This window comes from Telmatherina bonti (genome assembly GCF_933228915.1).
Source record: "Telmatherina bonti genome assembly, chromosome: 16".
Taxonomy (NCBI): domain Eukaryota; kingdom Metazoa; phylum Chordata; class Actinopteri; order Atheriniformes; family Telmatherinidae; genus Telmatherina; species Telmatherina bonti.
In genome coordinates, this window is record NC_136614.1 from 7,266,829 (window position 1) to 7,286,716 (window position 19,888).

Genomic DNA, 19,888 nt, shown 5'->3' on the forward strand with positions numbered 1-19,888 from the left:
GTCCCCCAGAGAGGCTGATTTTGATTGATTTTATTAGAAAGTGTCGGTGAGTCGCCTGGAGGTGGGCATGGAGCCTCATCAGTCAGATCACAGCCTTCTGCTGAAACTCAGCTGCTTTCAGGGTCTGGTCAGCCCATTTCTGAGGCGGCCATTGTTCCAGCTCTGCTTAAAGACTCAGTGTCTCAGCAGGGAAATAATTCATGTCTTACATCTCCAGCTGCCTTTCCATGCCAGAACACAACAAAGTTTGTTTTCTATGACGAACCTGCAGCGACTTGGTAGAAACAAGCTTTTACAACCAGACCGAAGATCATGTATCTGGAGGACAAAGTCTTTCTCACAACGTTGTTTTTCAGCTGTTTGAAGTTACATTATAGAAACGGATGCATCCAAGTCAATGTTTTCCAAAATTACCAACATTTTTCTAACTTCTGTGATGATATTCACACCTGCAGGAGGTAAAATCAGAATATAAGCAACATGAATCCTTCAGCAGCCGACAGGAGGATCCTTTAGCTGCATCAGACTCTGTCTTTTAACAACCTGCGACTCTGCAGGAAGAAATGCTGGTTGGGTTTCTGCAGAACCAAAAACTGCAGTTTCTGGACCCTCATTCCACATTACTGATGTCATTTACACATTTTTAATGTCTCTTGCGTGATTTTGAGCTTTTGATATAAACGGTTTGGGTAAAAGTACAAGACGGGTTGAGATCCTTTTGGACACAAACTCTCTCTCACACTAACTCTTTATCATTTGTACATTGTGACGAATGAAAGTTGTATTTCTGTGGTTCTAAAGCAGAAACCTTTGGTCCTGCAGATACTTCCCACTCATCCAGCTGGACATGAATCATACCCTGTTCATGTAAAATAATCTAATAAAGTCAGAAAACCTGAGCGATTGCAACATGCTTCTGTAATGCAACACAATTGAAAGCATTAAAACTCTGAAGTTTGTTGTTTTTGGGCCAAACATGGGAAGGCATACCTGCTATGTACGTCATGGAAACCAGTTTGGTAGAAAAATAAAGAATTCTTCAGATAATACGACTCGTTTTTCCTCACATACCTGTTAATTATACCAATGCAAGACAAGATGGCACATCAGCAGTACAAAGTCCCTTTAGGAGAAAACTGAAACGACTAATTCACACATTTTACTGTCAAAACGGATTCCAACAATTTCACAAAAAGCTTTAGGCCCTTTAATGGGTGAAAATGCTGAAGATCACATTGACCAGGAGCTCACGCTGAAACCATCACAAGCACGAAAAATTGAAAAAAAACAAAGAACCTGAGAGGCAGAAACCTGAAACAGTTTGGCATCCCAATCAAAGAACATACAGTAGTCTGGACACACTTTCCCATTGGATTTAATGGAAAAGTGTGTCCAAACTTTTGACTGGTAGCGTGTGTATGTTTATATATTATGTGTAATGTACAGTAGAGATCTTTCCCTCTGAGCTTGTGGTAAAGCAGGCGTGTAAAAGGACAAGCAGCACATTGGCGCTACGTTACATTCAGATAGCTGCGTTAGAAACGACCGACCACGTCGTTTCACTTCACCAAGAAAACGCTCGCCGTGAGGGAAAGAAAAGGAAAAGCGAGAGGAACATTCCAGCTGGTTTTTACACCTACGACACAAAGTCAGTCCCACTCCGACGTTCAGCAGCTGTAACTTCCGTTGGTGAGCGGTTCTTCTCTGACTGGATCTCGCCACGGCCTCGGTCGTCAGCAGGGACTGAGACTGCATCATGCTACACTGTGGCCTGCAACGTCCCTGATGCATGCCGGAGGGATGAGAAGCTTCATCCACGTTTCCTCCACCAGGAACCTCTTTTCTGTCTCTGGATAAAGAAAATGTCGATCTGCCTCCTGCCGAGAGGCGCTTCGATAGTTCTGAGTGATGAAACCGAGCTTCTAGCTCTGAGGTGTCGCAACGGCAGCCAACAAGACCAACAAGCATGAGTGAAGCGCTGCCGATGCTGATAAAAGAGGTTCCAGGTGGACATCCGGTCCGGACATCGGTTCTTCATCCCGGAAGGTACTTCTTGTTTCCTCTCCAGTCCGGCTCAGGCTTACGGACTCTCCAGCTCCATGTTGTCGATCAAGTTTTCTTTCTTTGTGAACTGCAGATGCCTGATGGACCTCCAGACCCTGACGAAGCTGTCGCCCGCTGACTGACCGTCTCCGATGCTCTCCTTGTGGATGTGCTCCCTCTGCATCTCCAACACCTCCTTTTCTGACATCACTCCAACTTTCAGGCCTCCTTCTTCTCCTTCAGCTGGTCCAGTCTCCGTCTGCAACTCTCCGTTCGCCAACTGGTCTGTCGCTGCCACCGCCTCGCCAGCCTCGGCCTCGCCGGCCTCGCCTCCAGTCCCTGGTGGTCCTGGATCTGAACCAGGGGGGCCTCCATTGTCGTCCACAGGTGGTTTTTCTCTGTAGGGTTCGCCGGGCTGAGGCGCGTCCCCTCCAGCCTTCTCCAGATCCTCATACGAGCTCTTCTTCTTGGTCTCGAAGTATTTGACCACGCAGTAGGTGATGGAGCCGACGGTGTTGACCACCACGCCGCCGATGAAGAGCCGTGTCGGCGCCACATCTTTGAACGCCAGCATGCCAACGGTGATGGTGGCAATGCTCTTCACCACGCCGACGAAGCTGGTGGTGACGGCAGAGTTGATGTAGGTGCAGTGCAGTGTGGTGAAGTTCATGGCGCAGCCGATGAAGATGCAGAGGATGAAGATGCCAGTGATCTCAGGCTGCTTCCAGCCGTCATACGACCACATGTTGAAGGCATCCATGGACATGACGGAGCAGATCAGCAGCACCTGGAAGACCGCAGAAGAAGAAGGATTAACACCATAGAAGAAGCGGAACGCGGCTTGATTTGCCTGAGGAATTAAATAAAGACTTAAATACGGCGAACCATGAAGTAAACTTTATCTATTTATTACTTTATTTTTTATTTCAACTTAACTGTCCAACACAAACACACAAACAAACACGAACATGAACCCAAACACATGGGACATGCAGTGGGTGTGCAACAAGGATCCCTTTTCAGTTCTTTCCCGTTCGAGCTTTTATAGCTACAATCTTCCACGTAAATGCAGTGCAGATACAACTGTATGCTGATGATACAGTTTTATACACACATGCACACACACCGCTCAGCTCACCTGGAAGCCAACTCATTCCATGCAAGGTGTAGTTGATCAATCAATCAATTTTCTCTGACTTTAAGCGAGAAGAAAATTATTTTCCTTTGAAACCTAAAGTCAGATATTTTCATGAAATAACTTTCCAGAAAGGCTGGCATAGTGGTTCGTACTGTGGCCTCAGTAAAAAGGTCGGTGGTTCAATTCTCAGCTGGGGCAAGGTTTGGACAGTGGCCTTTCTGTGTGGAGTTTGCATGTTCTCCCCGTGAGTGCCCCTAGGAGTGAGTGGTTGTTTGTCTCTGTATGGCCCTGTGATACATGTGTATATATGTGTGATGGACTGGCGAGCTGTCCAGGGTGTACCCTGCCGTTCATCCACAGACAGCTGGGATAGGCTCCAGCTTCCCCGCGACCCTTCATCGGATTAAGCGATTAGGATAATGAATGGATGAACTTTTCAGAAAAATGTTGTGAAAACGACAAAAACTATCAATAAACCATTTTCCATGTATGAATCCAATAATAACGCATGACTCCATGTCTTCCACGTATCTCATAGTGTAAACCTGTTGGAGGCCAGTTGATCCAACAGAACGCTAGAATTATTTTAAAACAAGCTGTAGAAGTCCTTCCAGTTCCGGTACCATCAAGTACCAAATTGAACTGAATTGAATTGAACTAAAATTTTGCTGTTTTTTTTTCCATTATATTTTAACTCAGTACGTTTAGCTATTTCAGCAAGTTCTTCATTTAATTCTACACTTTAAAAATCTAAAAATAGTTTTAAATCTCAAAACTTTTGTTGAAAATCCCCCAAATGAAGAAGAAAATGCGGCGCCATGCTGCATCCGTCCGTGTGCCGTACCCCGCCGGGGGATTAGCCTCGAGCTAACTCAGACACGATGCATCAGATGGCAACTTTTCATTTACAAAACATTCCTTACCGGAGATGCCATGATGGTGATGGCATACTGAGCAGTGAGTGGTCCATACTCGCTGTCCAAGCTGGTTTTCTGGATCAGAACCAGGTAGGAAGCATGGATGATCACTGCTAGCACGCCGGTGACGTAGCCGAAGGGATCGCCGGTCAGATCGCCGGCACCTGGAGGGAAAAACATGGCGAACTCTGTGAGAAAAACTGTTTCAGGTTGAAAAGGATTTCTTTTTTAAAACTTTTTTGTTTTTAGGGAATTCTTTGTTAAAATGGAAACCAAGTGGTTCTGCTCTGACGTGATGAATGTTTGAGCCAGAAAAGCAGCGAGGAGTGGAAGTGTTGAGGCGGCAGGTGGTTGGCGGTTCGAGTCCTGCTCCCTTACATTCCTGTTCCCAGAGGGCCGGTTCCGGATCCGGGTCCGGATAAATGCAGAGGGTTGCGTCAGGAAGGCATCCGGTGTAAAACGTGCCAAAGTGCTGGCTAAAAGGAGGAACAACTGAATCGACAGCAGCAGGATCTGAAGGGGAACGGGGGTCCAGACCGGGGCCAGAAGGTGGACGGTGTGTGTTCAGACCATTCTTTGTTGGGTTTTCACCATCTGAGGGGGTTTTTTAAGCCAACACATGTAGCGTTTCCACCTCCATGCTGGGAATTTCACTATGATCCGCGAAGCTCAGCGACTTCAATCCGGTCTGAACGGACTGGACGCCAGTTTCCTCCTGATGATGAAATCCATCCAGAACCACGAACACTCCTTTATTTTCTCCTCCATTTTACCGTCTGGTAAAAACATTCTTCATTTCTGCTTCTTTCTCGGCGTCTATCTTCATAACGGAGCTCAAACTGAACTGATGCTCGGATTTCATCCCGGCTCCGCTCTAATCAGCTCCATTTGATGTGAAGCTGTTAACAAAATGAAGTGATCTGGCTTCATCAGTCATTAAAAGATGCCTGTAAAACGTGCACGTTACAGTTTTCACAAGAGGACGGGCGATTAGCAGCGAGATTCCCCCCAGAATGATGAATCTGTGCGATTCAGGCGCATTTCCCAGAGCGTTTTTGCCCGTTCTGACTCAGTAAGACTGCTGCATCAGCAGAGATTGATCCAGGAAATTAATTCTCTGGAGATTTATTCTTTTGTTTATGATTCTGGGATCATTAACATTAATGTTGAAAGCAGACCTGCAGCTGGGAGGGGTGATTAAAGAGCCTGTAAGAAGAAAAGTCGTGATTAATCTGCTTTAAATGCAGGAAAAAACATCTGTGTTGGAGGAAATCAGCAGCTAATCCTCACCATGTGATCAGTTTTCAGGATTTGATAAAAAATAATCAATCTCTAATCGCTGTGGACATTTCTTCTTCTGCTGCTGAAAAACGTACGACCCTCTTGTGAAATCCGGGACAAAACGATGAAAACATTCATTCATTCATTTTCCGAACGGCTTATTCCAATTCAGGGTTGCGGGGAAGCTGGAGCCTATCCCAGCCCCCCCCCCCCCGTAACGTCCAATGATGTATAAAAACAATGTTTCAGCTTTCCAGGTTTCTGAAGAGCTGAATTGAAGCTCGGTGGGCGGTTCCTACCATCGCCATCTTGGCAGGGGCATGCGCGTCGTCTCACCCGGAAAATACAAATATGGGCAAAGAGGTGGAGCTGAGAGGGGGGCTGTGAGCGTCATGGTGGATGATTGACATCGAGCGAACTCCGAGCTTTCTGTAGCTAAGAGCTAACCGAGCTAACCCCGGAGATAACAGGAGCTAACCAGCTAACGGAGGTAAGCGGGCTAAAGCTAAGTCACGTTGTTAAGGCTAAAAACAGCGGTTGTTCTACGTTCTTCTGACTTGAAGCAGGAGATCGGGTACCTGTCAGTCAAAAGGACACACCCCTAAATATGCCGAACTTCAAGATTAAATTACTTTTAAACGGGCGAGTTAAAAAAAAAATCACTCCCCCCACAGTTGTCATGAAGGTAAACCTGACCTATTAAACCTAAAATGGATTTTTGAACATGTTTATTCCTGCTGTAAACGTGTTTATTCCTGCTGTAAACATGTTTATTCCTGCTGTAAACGTGTTTATTCCTGCTGTAAACATGTTTATTTCTGCTGTAAACATGTTTATTTCTGCTGTAAACATGTTTATTTCTGCTGTAGACATGTTTATTCCTGCTGTAAACATGTTTATTCCTGCTGTAAACATGTTTATTTCTGCTGTAAACATGTTTATTCCTGCTGTAAACATTTTTATTTCTTCTGTAAACGTGTTTATTTCTGCTGTAAACGTGTTTATTCCTGCTGTAAACGTGTTTATTTCTGCTGTAAACGTGTTTATTTCTGCTGTAAACGTATTTATTCCTTCTGTAAACATGTTTATTCCTGCTGTAAACATTTTTATTCCTTCTGTAAACGTGTTTATTTCTGCTGTAAACGTGTTTATTCCTGCTGTAAACATAATTATTCCTGCTGTAAACGTATTTATTCCTTCTGTAAACATGTTTATTTCTGCTGTAAACGTGGTTATTCCTGCTGTAAACATGTTTTTTCTGCTGTAAATGTGTTTATTTCTGCTGTAACAATGTTTATTCCTGCTGTAAACATGTTTATTTCTGCTGTAAACATGTTTATTCCTGCTGTAAACATTTTTATTCCTTCTGTAAACGTGTTTATTTCTGCTGTAAACGTGTTTATTCCTGCTGTAAACGTGTTTATTTCTGCTGTAAACGTGTTTATTTCTGCTGTAAACATGTTTATTCCTGCTGTAAACGTATTTATTCCTTCTGTAAACATTTTTATTTCTGCTGTAAACGTGTTTATTTCTGCTGTAAACATGTTTATTCCGGCTGTAAACATTTTTATTCCTTCTGTAAACGTGTTTATTTCTGCTGTAAATGTGTTTATTTCTGCTATAAACATGTTTATTCCTGCTGTAAACATGTTTATTTCTGCTGTAAACATGTTTATTCCTGCTGTAAACGTATTTATTCCTTCTGTAAACATGTTTATTCCTGCTGTAAACATTTTTATTCCTTCTGTAAACGTGTTTATTTCTGCTGTAAACGTGTTTATTCCTGCTGTAAACATAATTATTCCTGCTGTAAACGTATTTATTCCTTCTGTAAACATGTTTATTTCTGCTGTAAACGTGTTTATTCCTGCTGTAAATATTTTTATTCCTTCTGTAAACATGTTTATTTCTGCTGTAAACGTGTTTATTCCTGCTGTAAACGTGTTTATTTCTGCTGTAAACGTGTTTATTCCTGCTGTAAACATGTTTATTCCTGCTGTAAACGTATTTATTCCTTCTGTAAACATGTTTATTTCTGCTGTAAACGTGTTTATTTCTGCTGTAAACATGTTTATTCCTGCTGTAAACATTTTTATTCCTTCTGTAAATGTGTTTATTTCTGCTGTTAACGTGTTTATTCCTGCTGTAAACATGTTTATTCCTGCTGTAAACGTATTTATTCCTTCTGTAAACATGTTTATTCCTGCTGTAAACATTTTTATTCCTTCTGTAAACGTGTTTATTTCTGCTGTAAACGTGTTTATTCCTGCTGTAAACATAATTATTCCTGCTGTAAACGTATTTATTCCTTCTGTAAACATGTTTATTTCTGCTGTAAACGTGTTTATTCCTGCTGTAAACATGTTTTTTCTGCTTTAAATGTGTTTATTTCTGCTGTAAACATGTTTATTTCTGCTGTAAACATGTTTATTCCTGCTGTAAACATTTTTATTCCTTCTGTAAACGTGTTTATTTCTGCTGTAAACGTGTTTATTCCTGCTGTAAACATAATTATTCCTGCTGTAAACGTATTTATTCCTTCTGTAAACATGTTTATTTCTGCTGTAAACGTGTTTATTCCTGCTGTAAACATGTTTATTTCTGCTGTAAACATGTTTATTTCTGCTGTAAACATGTTTATTCCTGTTGTAAACATTTTTGTTTCTTCTGTAAACGTGTTTATTTCTGCTGTAAACGTGTTTATTCCTGCTGTAAACGTGTTTATTTCTGCTGTAAACGTGTTTATTTCTGCTGTAAACGTGTTTATTTCTGCTGTAAACGTATTTATTCCTTCTGTAAACATGTTTATTTCTGCTGTAAATGTGTTTATTTCTGCTGTAAACATGTTTATTCCTGCTGTAAACATGTTTATTTCTGCTGTAAACATGTTTTTTCTGCTGTAAATGTGTTTATTTCTGCAGTAAACATATTTATTCCTGCTGTAAACATGTTTATTCCTGCTGTAAACATTTTTATTCCTTCTGTAAACGTGTTTATTTCTGCTGTAAACGTGTTTATTCCTGCTGTAAACATGTTTTTTCTGCTTTAAATGTGTTTATTTCTGCTGTAAACATGTTTATTCCTGCTGTAAACATTTTTATTCCTTCTGTAAACATGTTTATTTCTGCTGTAAACGTGTTTATTCCTGCTGTAAACATGTTTTTTCTGCTGTAAATGTGTTTATTTCTGCTGTAAACATGTTTATTCCTGCTGTAAACATGTTTATTTCTGCTGTAAACATGTTTTTTCTGCTGTAAATGTGTTTATTTCTGCTGTAAACATGTTTATTCCTGCTGTAAACATGTTTATTTCTGCTGTAAACATGTTTATTCCTGCTGTAAACATTTTTATTCCTTCTGTAAACGTGTTTATTTCTGCTGTAAACGTGTTTATTCCTGCTGTAAACGTGTTTATTTCTGCTGTAAACATGTTTTTTCTGCTGTAAATGTGTTTATTTCTGCTGTAAACATGTTTATTCCTGCTGTAAACATGTTTATTTCTGCTGTAAACGTTTGTTCCTGCTGTAAACATTTTTTATTCCTTCTGTAAACGTGTTTATTTCTGCTGTAAACATGTTTTTTCTGCTGTAAATGTGTTTATTTCTGCTGTAAACATGTTTATTCCTGCTGTAAACATGTTTATTTCTGCTGTAAACGTTTGTTCCTGCTGTAAACATTTTTTATTCCTTCTGTAAACGTGTTTATTTCTGCTGTAAACGTGTTTATTCCTGTTGTAAACGTGTTTTTTCTGCTGTAAATGTGTTTATTTCTGCTGTAAACATGTTTATTTCTGCTGTAAACATGTTTATTCCTGCTGTAAACATTTTTATTCCTTCTGTAAACATGTTTATTTCTGCTGTAAACGTGTTTATTCCTGCTGTAAACATGTTTTTCTGCTGTAAATGTGTTTATTTCTGCTGTAAACATGTTTATTTCTGCTGTAAACATTTTTATTCCTTCTGTAAACGTGTTTATTTCTGCTGTAAACGTGTTTATTCCTGCTGTAAACATAATTATTCCTGCTGTAAACGTATTTATTCCTTCTGTAAACATGTTTATTTCTGCTGTAAACGTGTTCATTCCTGCTGTAAACATGTTTTTTCTGCTGTAAATGTGTTTATTTCTGCTGTAAACATGTTTATTCCTGCTGTAAACATGTTTATTTCTGCTGTAAACATGTTTATTCCTGCTGTAAACATTTTTATTCCGTCTGTAAACGTGTTTATTTCTGCTGTAAACGTGTTTATTCCTGCTGTAAACATGTTTATTTCTGCTGTAAACATGTTTATTCCTGCTGTAAACGTATTTATTCCTTCTGTAAACATGTTTATTCCTGCTGTAAACATTTTTATTCCTTCTGTAAACGTGTTTATTTCTGCTGTAAACGTGTTTATTCCTGCTGTAAACATAATTATTCCTGCTGTAAACGTATTTATTCCTTCTGTAAACATGTTTATTTCTGCTGTAAACGTGTTTATTCCTGCTGTAAACATGTTTATTTCTGCTGTAAACATGTTTATTTCTGCTGTAAACATGTTTATTCCTGTTGTAAACATTTTTGTTTCTTCTGTAAACGTGTTTATTTCTGCTGTAAACGTGTTTATTCCTGCTGTAAACGTGTTTATTTCTGCTGTAAACGTGTTTATTTCTGCTGTAAACGTGTTTATTCCTGCTGTAAACGTGTTTATTTCTGCTGTAAACGTGTTTATTTCTGCTGTAAACATGTTTATTCCTGCTGTAAACGTATTTATTCCTTCTGTAAACATGTTTATTTCTGCTGTAAACGTGTTTATTTCTGCTGTAAACATGTTTATTCCTGCTGTAAACATGTTTTTTCTGCTGTAAATGTGTTTATTTCTGCTGTAAACATGTTTATTCCTGCTGTAAACATGTTTATTTCTGCTGTAAACGTTTATTCCTGCTGTAAACATTTTTATTCCTTCTGTAAACGTGTTTATTTCTGCTGTAAACGTGTTTATTCCTGCTGTAAACGTGTTTATTTCTGCTGTAAACGTGTTTATTTCTGCTGTAAACATGTTCATTCCTGCTGTAAACGTATTTATTCCTTCTGTAAACATGTTTATTTCTGCTGTAAACGTGTTTATTCCTGCTGTAAACATGTTTATTTCTGCTGTAAACATGTTTATTCCTGCTGTAAACGTGTTTATTTCTGCTGTAAACGTGTTTATTCCTGCTGTAAACGTGTTTATTTCTGCTGTAAACGTGTTTATTTCTGCTGTAAACATGTTAATTCCTGCTGTAAACGTATTTATTCCTTCTGTAAACATGTTTATTTCTGCTGTAAACGTGTTTATTTCTGCTGTAAACATGTTTATTCCTGCTGTAAACATGTTCTTTCTTCTGTAAATGTGTTTATTTCTGCTGTAAACATGTTTATTCCTGCTGTAAACATGTTTATTTCTGCTGTAAACGTTTATTCCTGCTGTAAACATTTTTATTCCTTCTGTAAACGTGTTTATTTCTGCTGTAAACGTGTTTATTCCTGCTGTAAACGTGTTTATTTCTGCTGTAAACGTGTTTATTTCTGCTGTAAACATGTTTATTCCTGCTGTAAACGTATTTATTCCTTCTGTAAACATGTTTATTTCTGCTGTAAACGTGTTTATTTCTTCTGTAAACGTATTTATTCCTGCTGTAAACATTTTTATTCCTTCTGTAAATGTGTTTATTTCTGCTGTTAACGTGTTTATTCCTGCTGTAAACATGTTTATTCCTGCTGTAAACGTGTTTATTTCTGCTGTAAACGTGTTTATTTCTGCTGTAAACATGTTTATTCCTTCTGTAAACGTATTTATTCCTTCTGTAAACATGTTTATTTCTGCTGTAAACGTGTTTATTTCTGCTGTAAACATGTTTATTCCTGCTGTAAACATTTTTATTCCTTCTGTAAATGTGTTTATTTCTGCTGTTAACGTGTTCATTCCTGCTGTAAACATGTTTATTCCTGCTGTAAACGTATTTATTCCTTCTGTAAACATGTTTATTCCTGCTGTAAACATTTTTATTCCTTCTGTAAACGTGTTTATTTCTGCTGTAAACGTGTTTATTCCTGCTGTAAACATAATTATTCCTGCTGTAAACGTATTTATTCCTTCAGTAAACATGTTTATTTCTGCTGTAAACGTGTTTATTCCTGCTGTAAACATGTTTTTTCTGCTTTAAATGTGTTTATTTCTGCTGTAAACATGTTTATTCCTGCTGTAAACGTATTTATTCCTTCTGTAAACATGTTTATTCCTTCTGTAAACGTGTTTATTTCTGCTGTAAACATTTTTATTCCTGCTGTAAACATTTTTTATTCCTTCTGTAAACGTGTTTATTTCTGCTGTAAACGTGTTTATTCCTGTTGTAAACGTGTTTTTTCTGCTGTAAATGTGTTTATTTCTGCTGTAAACATGTTTATTTCTGCTGTAAACATGTTTATTCCTGCTGTAAACATTTTTATTCCTTCTGTAAACATGTTTATTTCTGCTGTAAACGTGTTTATTCCTGCTGTAAACATGTTTTTCTGCTGTAAATGTGTTTATTTCTGCTGTAAACATGTTTATTTCTGCTGTAAACATTTTTATTCCTTCTGTAAACGTGTTTATTTCTGCTGTAAACGTGTTTATTCCTGCTGTAAACATAATTATTCCTGCTGTAAACGTATTTATTCCTTCTGTAAACATGTTTATTTCTGCTGTAAACGTGTTCATTCCTGCTGTAAACATGTTTTTTCTGCTGTAAATGTGTTTATTTCTGCTGTAAACATGTTTATTCCTGCTGTAAACATGTTTATTTCTGCTGTAAACATGTTTATTCCTGCTGTAAACATTTTTATTCCGTCTGTAAACGTGTTTATTTCTGCTGTAAACGTGTTTATTCCTGCTGTAAACATGTTTATTTCTGCTGTAAACATGTTTATTCCTGCTGTAAACGTATTTATTCCTTCTGTAAACATGTTTATTCCTGCTGTAAACATTTTTATTCCTTCTGTAAACGTGTTTATTTCTGCTGTAAACGTGTTTATTCCTGCTGTAAACATAATTATTCCTGCTGTAAACGTATTTATTCCTTCTGTAAACATGTTTATTTCTGCTGTAAACGTGTTTATTCCTGCTGTAAACATGTTTATTTCTGCTGTAAACATGTTTATTTCTGCTGTAAACATGTTTATTCCTGTTGTAAACATTTTTGTTTCTTCTGTAAACGTGTTTATTTCTGCTGTAAACGTGTTTATTCCTGCTGTAAACGTGTTTATTTCTGCTGTAAACGTGTTTATTTCTGCTGTAAACGTGTTTATTCCTGCTGTAAACGTGTTTATTTCTGCTGTAAACGTGTTTATTTCTGCTGTAAACATGTTTATTCCTGCTGTAAACGTATTTATTCCTTCTGTAAACATGTTTATTTCTGCTGTAAACGTGTTTATTTCTGCTGTAAACATGTTTATTCCTGCTGTAAACATGTTTTTTCTGCTGTAAATGTGTTTATTTCTGCTGTAAACATGTTTATTCCTGCTGTAAACATGTTTATTTCTGCTGTAAACGTTTATTCCTGCTGTAAACATTTTTATTCCTTCTGTAAACGTGTTTATTTCTGCTGTAAACGTGTTTATTCCTGCTGTAAACGTGTTTATTTCTGCTGTAAACGTGTTTATTTCTGCTGTAAACATGTTCATTCCTGCTGTAAACGTATTTATTCCTTCTGTAAACATGTTTATTTCTGCTGTAAACGTGTTTATTCCTGCTGTAAACATGTTTATTTCTGCTGTAAACATGTTTATTCCTGCTGTAAACGTGTTTATTTCTGCTGTAAACGTGTTTATTCCTGCTGTAAACGTGTTTATTTCTGCTGTAAACGTGTTTATTTCTGCTGTAAACATGTTAATTCCTGCTGTAAACGTATTTATTCCTTCTGTAAACATGTTTATTTCTGCTGTAAACGTGTTTATTTCTGCTGTAAACATGTTTATTCCTGCTGTAAACATGTTCTTTCTTCTGTAAATGTGTTTATTTCTGCTGTAAACATGTTTATTCCTGCTGTAAACATGTTTATTTCTGCTGTAAACGTTTATTCCTGCTGTAAACATTTTTATTCCTTCTGTAAACGTGTTTATTTCTGCTGTAAACGTGTTTATTCCTGCTGTAAACGTGTTTATTTCTGCTGTAAACGTGTTTATTTCTGCTGTAAACATGTTTATTCCTGCTGTAAACGTATTTATTCCTTCTGTAAACATGTTTATTTCTGCTGTAAACGTGTTTATTTCTTCTGTAAACGTATTTATTCCTGCTGTAAACATTTTTATTCCTTCTGTAAATGTGTTTATTTCTGCTGTTAACGTGTTTATTCCTGCTGTAAACATGTTTATTCCTGCTGTAAACGTGTTTATTTCTGCTGTAAACGTGTTTATTTCTGCTGTAAACATGTTTATTCCTTCTGTAAACGTATTTATTCCTTCTGTAAACGTGTTTATTTCTGCTGTAAACATGTTTATTCCTGCTGTAAACATTTTTATTCCTTCTGTAAATGTGTTTATTTCTGCTGTTAACGTGTTCATTCCTGCTGTAAACATGTTTATTCCTGCTGTAAACGTATTTATTCCTTCTGTAAACATGTTTATTCCTGCTGTAAACATTTTTATTCCTTCTGTAAACGTGTTTATTTCTGCTGTAAACGTGTTTATTCCTGCTGTAAACATAATTATTCCTGCTGTAAACGTATTTATTCCTTCAGTAAACATGTTTATTTCTGCTGTAAACGTGTTTATTCCTGCTGTAAACATGTTTTTTCTGCTTTAAATGTGTTTATTTCTGCTGTAAACATGTTTATTCCTGCTGTAAACGTATTTATTCCTTCTGTAAACATGTTTATTCCTTCTGTAAACGTGTTTATTTCTGCTGTAAACATTTTTATTCCTTCTGTAAACGTGTTTATTTCTGCTGTAAACGTGTTTATTCCTGCTGTAAACATGTTTATTCCTGCTGTAAATGTGTTTATTTCTGGTGTAAACATGTTTATTCCTGCTGTAAACATGTTTATTTCAGCTGTAAACATGTTTATTCCTGCTGTAAACATGTTTATTTTTGCTGTAAACGTGTTTATTCCTGCTGTAAACATGTTTTTTCTGCTGTAAATGTGTTTATTTCTGCTGTAAACATGTTTATTCCTGCTGTAAACATGTTTATTTCAGCTGTAAACATGTTTATTCCTGCTGTAAACATTTTTATTCCTTCTGTAAACGTGTTTATTTCTGCTGTAAACGTGTTTATTCCTGCTGTAAACATGTTTTTTTTGCTGTAAACATGTTTATTTCTGCTGTAAACATGTTTATTCCTGCTGTAAACATGTTTATTTCAGCTGTAAACATGTTTATTCCTGCTGTAAACATGTTTTTTCTGCTGTAAACATGTTATTCCTGATGTAAACATGATTATTCCTGATGTAAACATGATTCTTTCTGCTGTAAACATGTTTATTCCTGCTGTAAACATGTTTATTTCGAATATAAACATGTTTATTTCTGCTGTAAACGTGTTTATTCCTGCTGTAAACATGTTTATTTCTGCTGTAAACATGTTTATTCCTGCTGTAAACGTGTTTATTTCTGCTGTAAACGTGTTTATTCCTGCTGTAAACGTGTTTATTTCTGCTGTAAACATGTTTATTCCTGCTGTAAACGTATTTATTCCTTCTGTAAACATGTTTATTTCTGCTGTAAACGTGTTTATTTCTGCTGTAAACATGTTTATTCCTGCTGTAAACATGTTTTTTCTGCTGTAAATGTGTTTATTTCTGCTGTAAACATGTTTATTCCTGCTGTAAACATGTTTATTTCTGCTGTAAACGTTTATTCCTGCTGTAAACATTTTTATTCCTTCTGTAAACGTGTTTATTTCTGCTGTAAACGTGTTTATTCCTGCTGTAAACGTGTTTATTTCTGCTGTAAACGTGTTTATTTCTGCTGTAAACATGTTTATTCCTGCTGTAAACGTATTTATTCCTTCTGTAAACATGTTTATTTCTGCTGTAAACGTGTTTATTTCTGCTGTAAACGTGTTTATTTCTGCTGTAAACATGTTTATTCCTGCTGTAAACATTTTTATTCCTTCTGTAAATGTGTTTATTTCTGCTGTTAACGTGTTTATTCCTGCTGTAAACATGTTTATTCCTGCTGTAAATGTGTTTATTTCTGCTGTAAACGTGTTTATTTCTGCTGTAAACATGTTTATTCCTGCTGTAAACGTATTTATTCCTTCTGTAAACATGTTTATTTCTGCTGTAAACGTGTTTATTTCTGCTGTAAACATGTTTATTCCTGCTGTAAATGTGTTTATTTCTGGTGTAAACATGTTTATTCCTGCTGTAAACATGTTTATTTCAGCTGTAAACATGTTTATTCCTGCTGTAAACATTTTTATTCCTTCTGTAAACGTGTTTATTTCTGCTGTAAACGTGTTTATTCCTGCTGTAAACGTGTTTATTTCTGCTGTAAACATGTTTATTTCTGCTGTAAACATGTTTATTCCTGCTGTAAACATGTTTATTTCAGCTGTAAACATGTTTATTCCTGCTGTAAACATGTTTATTTCTGCTGTAAACGTGTTTATTCCTGCTGTAAACATGTTTTTTCTGCTGTAAACATGTTATTCCTGATGTAAACATGATTATTCCTGATGTAAACATGATTCTTTCTGCTGTAAACATGTTTATTCCTGCTGTAAACATGTTTATTTCGAATATAAACATGTTTATTTCTGCTGTAAACATGTTTATTCCTGCTGTAAATGTGTTTATTTCTGGTGTAAACATGTTTATTCCTGCTGTAAACATGTTTATTTCAGCTGTAAACATGTTTATTCCTGCTGTAAACATTTTTATTCCTTCTGTAAACGTGTTTATTTCTGCTGTAAACGTGTTTATTCCTGCTGTAAACGTGTTTATTTCTGCTGTAAACATGTTTATTTCTGCTGTAAACATGTTTATTCCTGCTGTAAACATGTTTATTTCAGCTGTAAACATGTTTATTCCTGCTGTAAACATGTTTATTTCTGCTGTAAACGTGTTTATTCCTGCTGTAAACATGTTTTTTCTGCTGTAAACATGTTATTCCTGATGTAAACATGATTATTCCTGATGTAAACATGATTCTTTCTGCTGTAAACATGTTTATTCCTGCTGTAAACATGTTTATTTCGAATATAAACATGTTTATTTCTGCTGTAAACATGTTTATTCCTGCTGTAAACATGATTCTTTCTGCTGTAAACATGTTTATTTCTGCTGTAAACATGTGTATTCCTGCTGTAAACTTGTTTATTTCTGCTGTAAACATGTTTATTTCGAATATAAACATGTTTATTTCTGCTGTAAACATGTTTATTCCTGCTGTAAACATGTTTATTTCGAATATAAACATGTTTATTTCTGCTGTAAACATGTTTATTCCTGCTGTAAACATGATTCTTTCTGCTGTAAACATGTTTATTTCTGCTGTAAACATGTGTATTCCTGCTGTAAACGTGTTTATTTCTGCTGTAAACATGTTTATCTCTGCTGTAAACATGTTTATTCCTGCTGTGAAGTTGGTCTGTTCAACATGGGAGTCTGTGGGGATTTGTTGTGGTCTGGAGCCCCTAGTGGATGAAGGAGGAACTGCAAGTCCTGGCTTCACTTTTAACCTCTGGACGTTTCTGATTGGTCGACATTCATCTTGCGTGACAAACGTCATGAACCTGCTGAAAGTGTTTTTTCAGAAATGCAGATTTTATTGTGACATTTAGTTTTAATCTGAAATCAGGACAGACATGAAATCATCATCCTGACATTTAAAGAGTTTAAATGTTTTAAATCTATAAATGTTGGGGTTTTTTTTTTTTTATCAGAAGTTTCCTGGAAATAAACTGAAAAACGTTTTATGTTTCATCTACAGAGCAGCCTGCTTACCTGCCAGCACGGCGCCGCCGGTGGTGATGAACACCGCGACCACCACGCCCACGGACGGCACGCCGTTCCGGAGCACGCACACGCCGATGCTGAGCGTGAAGAGCGGCAGGCAGCGTTTGAAGACCACGTACATGGGGAGGCTGAGACCCCGCAGGGACCACAGGGTGAGGGTGGACTGCAGCGTGGAGAGGATACACACCGTGGCAAACTCCTGCGACACGCACACACACACACACACACGCAGTTTACAAACGCGCCTTGTTCTCCTCACACACACATTTCTGTGTAAACCAGGTCAGGATGGTTGGGTTTAAACCGGGTCTCAGGTGGTTCCGGATCAGACCAAAACCTGCAGGTTCAGTTTTACAGGAGTGTAGTCCAACCCAGGTGTGTGTGTGTGTGTGTGTGTGTGTGTGTGTGTCTGATCAGGAAGAAAAACTTTTTCATGAAATCTTCTGATTTCATGATTGTTGCTGGAAACACGCGGAACGTGCACGCGCAGAACGGACCAATCAGAAAGCTCTTTATTCTGCAACATTTGGACAGAAAAGCTGAACCAACTTCCTGCAGGTTTGATGCTTCAGCTGCAGAACCGTCCAGAGAGACACCCAGCAGGCTGCCAGGGACCCACCGGAGGAAGGGAAGGAGTTTAAAAGTTTCCTGATGAACTTAAATGATGCTAAATGTCTGAATCAACGTGGAAACAAGTGAAGCTGCACGCGCAGAGGCAACTTTAACCCCCCCTCGTCCTGCTTACCTTGGAGAGCTGCATGCTGAAGGGGGGGATGTGCACCTTCCCCAGCCGCCGCAGCGCCTCCAGCGCGAGCGCCGCCGTGATGCTGGTGAGGAACTGGATGAGGGTCAGGAAGCTGAAGTGATAATTACTGATGAGGAACTTCAGCAGGATGTTCAGAGAACCGGAGAACACGCCGTGCGCCACGGCCACGGAGATCCCCAGCAGGCGGCTCCGAAACACCTCCATGCTGGAGGGGGGGGGGGCGCAGGAAGCAGGCTGGAGATGCGCGAGCTGGTCTGGGGTCACGCGCTGCTGCTGGACCGACAGGAGCTCACAGCAGCACCTCCTCTGCGGGAGGAAAGGAGGAGAAACTTCCCAAAGTCTCCTGGCGCGGAGTTTCCCCCAGTCCGGCTGCAGCGGGAGACTTTCCTCCTGGCGACGGTGCAGAGGAGGAGCAGGAGGAGCAGCAGCAGCAGCAGCAGCAGCAGCAGGAGTCCCGGGCACAGCGACACGAGGAGCAGCAGCTCTCCTGCAGACAGGAGCTCTCCGGACGCAGACGCCACTTTGCCGCAGCGCCTTTTGGCTGCGCGTCCTACAGAGGGGAGGGCTCTGCGCGCGGGGGGAGGAGGAGGGGGGGTGTCCCTCACATGGATGGGGGCCACGCTGACCACAGACTCCTGCATGAATGAAGTAAATGTTGTTTCTCCTCCAGACAGTTTCTTTTAGACCAGACCCACCAGAAGCAGCCTGAGACCCAGACCAGACCCACCAGAAGCAGCCTGAGACCCAGACCAGACCCACCAGAAGCAGCCTGAGACCAGACCAGACCCACCAGAAGCAGCCTGAGACCAGACCAGACCCACCAGAAGCAGCCTGAGACCCAGACCAGACCCACCAGAAGCTGCCTGAGACCAGACCAGACCCACCAGAAGCAGCCTGAGACCCAGACCAGACCCACCAGAAGCTGCCTGAGACCAGACCAGACCCACCAGAAGCTGCCTGAGACCCAGACCAGACCCACCAGAAGCTGCCTGAGACCAGACCAGACCCACCAGAAGCAGCCTGAGACCAGACCAGACCCACCAGAAGCAGCCTGAGACCCAGACCAGACCCACCAGAAGCTGCCTGAGACCCAGACCAGACCCACCAGAAGCAGCCTGAGACCCAGACCAGACCCACCAGAAGCAGCCTGAGACCAGACCAGACCCACCAGAAGCAGCCTGAGACCCAGACCAGACCCACCAGAAGCAGCCTGAGACCCAGACCAGACCCACCAGAAGCAGCCTGAGACCAGACCAGACCCACCAGAAGCAGCCTGAGACCCAGACCAGACCCACCAGAAGCTGCCTGAGACCCAGACCAGACCCACCAGAAGCAGCCTGAGACCCAGACCAGACCCACCAGAAGCAGCCTGAGACCAGACCAGACCCACCAGAAGCAGCCTGAGACCCAGACCAGACCCACCAGAAGCTGCCTGAGACCAGACCAGACCCACCAGAAGCTGCCTGAGACCAGACCAGACCCACCAGAAGCTGCCTGAGACCCAGACCAGACCCACCAGAAGCTGCCTGAGACCAGACCAGACCCACCAGAAGCTGCCTGAGACCCAGACCAGACCCACCAGAAGCAGCCTGAGACCCAGACCAGACCCACCAGAAGCTGCCTGAGACCCAGACCAGACCCACCAGAAGCTGCCTGAGACCAGACCAGACCCACCAGAAGCTGCCTGAGACCAGACCAGACCCACCAGAAGCAGCCTGAGACCCAGACCAGACCCACCAGAAGCTGCCTGAGACCAGACCAGACCCACCAGAAGCTGCCTGAGACCCAG

General features: G+C 39.7%; 1 protein-coding gene across 1 annotated transcript; it reads right to left on the bottom strand.

Annotated features, from left to right (window-relative positions):
* Positions 1 to 1,963: 1,963 nt before the first annotated feature.
* Positions 1,964 to 18,303, bottom strand: slc35d3 (solute carrier family 35 member D3; the record flags this gene model as incomplete). Its single annotated transcript, XM_079255813.1, has 4 exons — positions 1,964 to 2,830; positions 4,105 to 4,262; positions 17,322 to 17,532; positions 18,079 to 18,303. The coding sequence occupies 4 exons, from the start codon at positions 18,301 to 18,303 to the stop codon at positions 2,081 to 2,083; spliced, it is 1,344 nt and encodes a 447-aa protein (XP_079111939.1). The 3' UTR covers positions 1,964 to 2,080.
* Between the last annotated feature and the right edge of the window lie 1,585 nt (positions 18,304 to 19,888).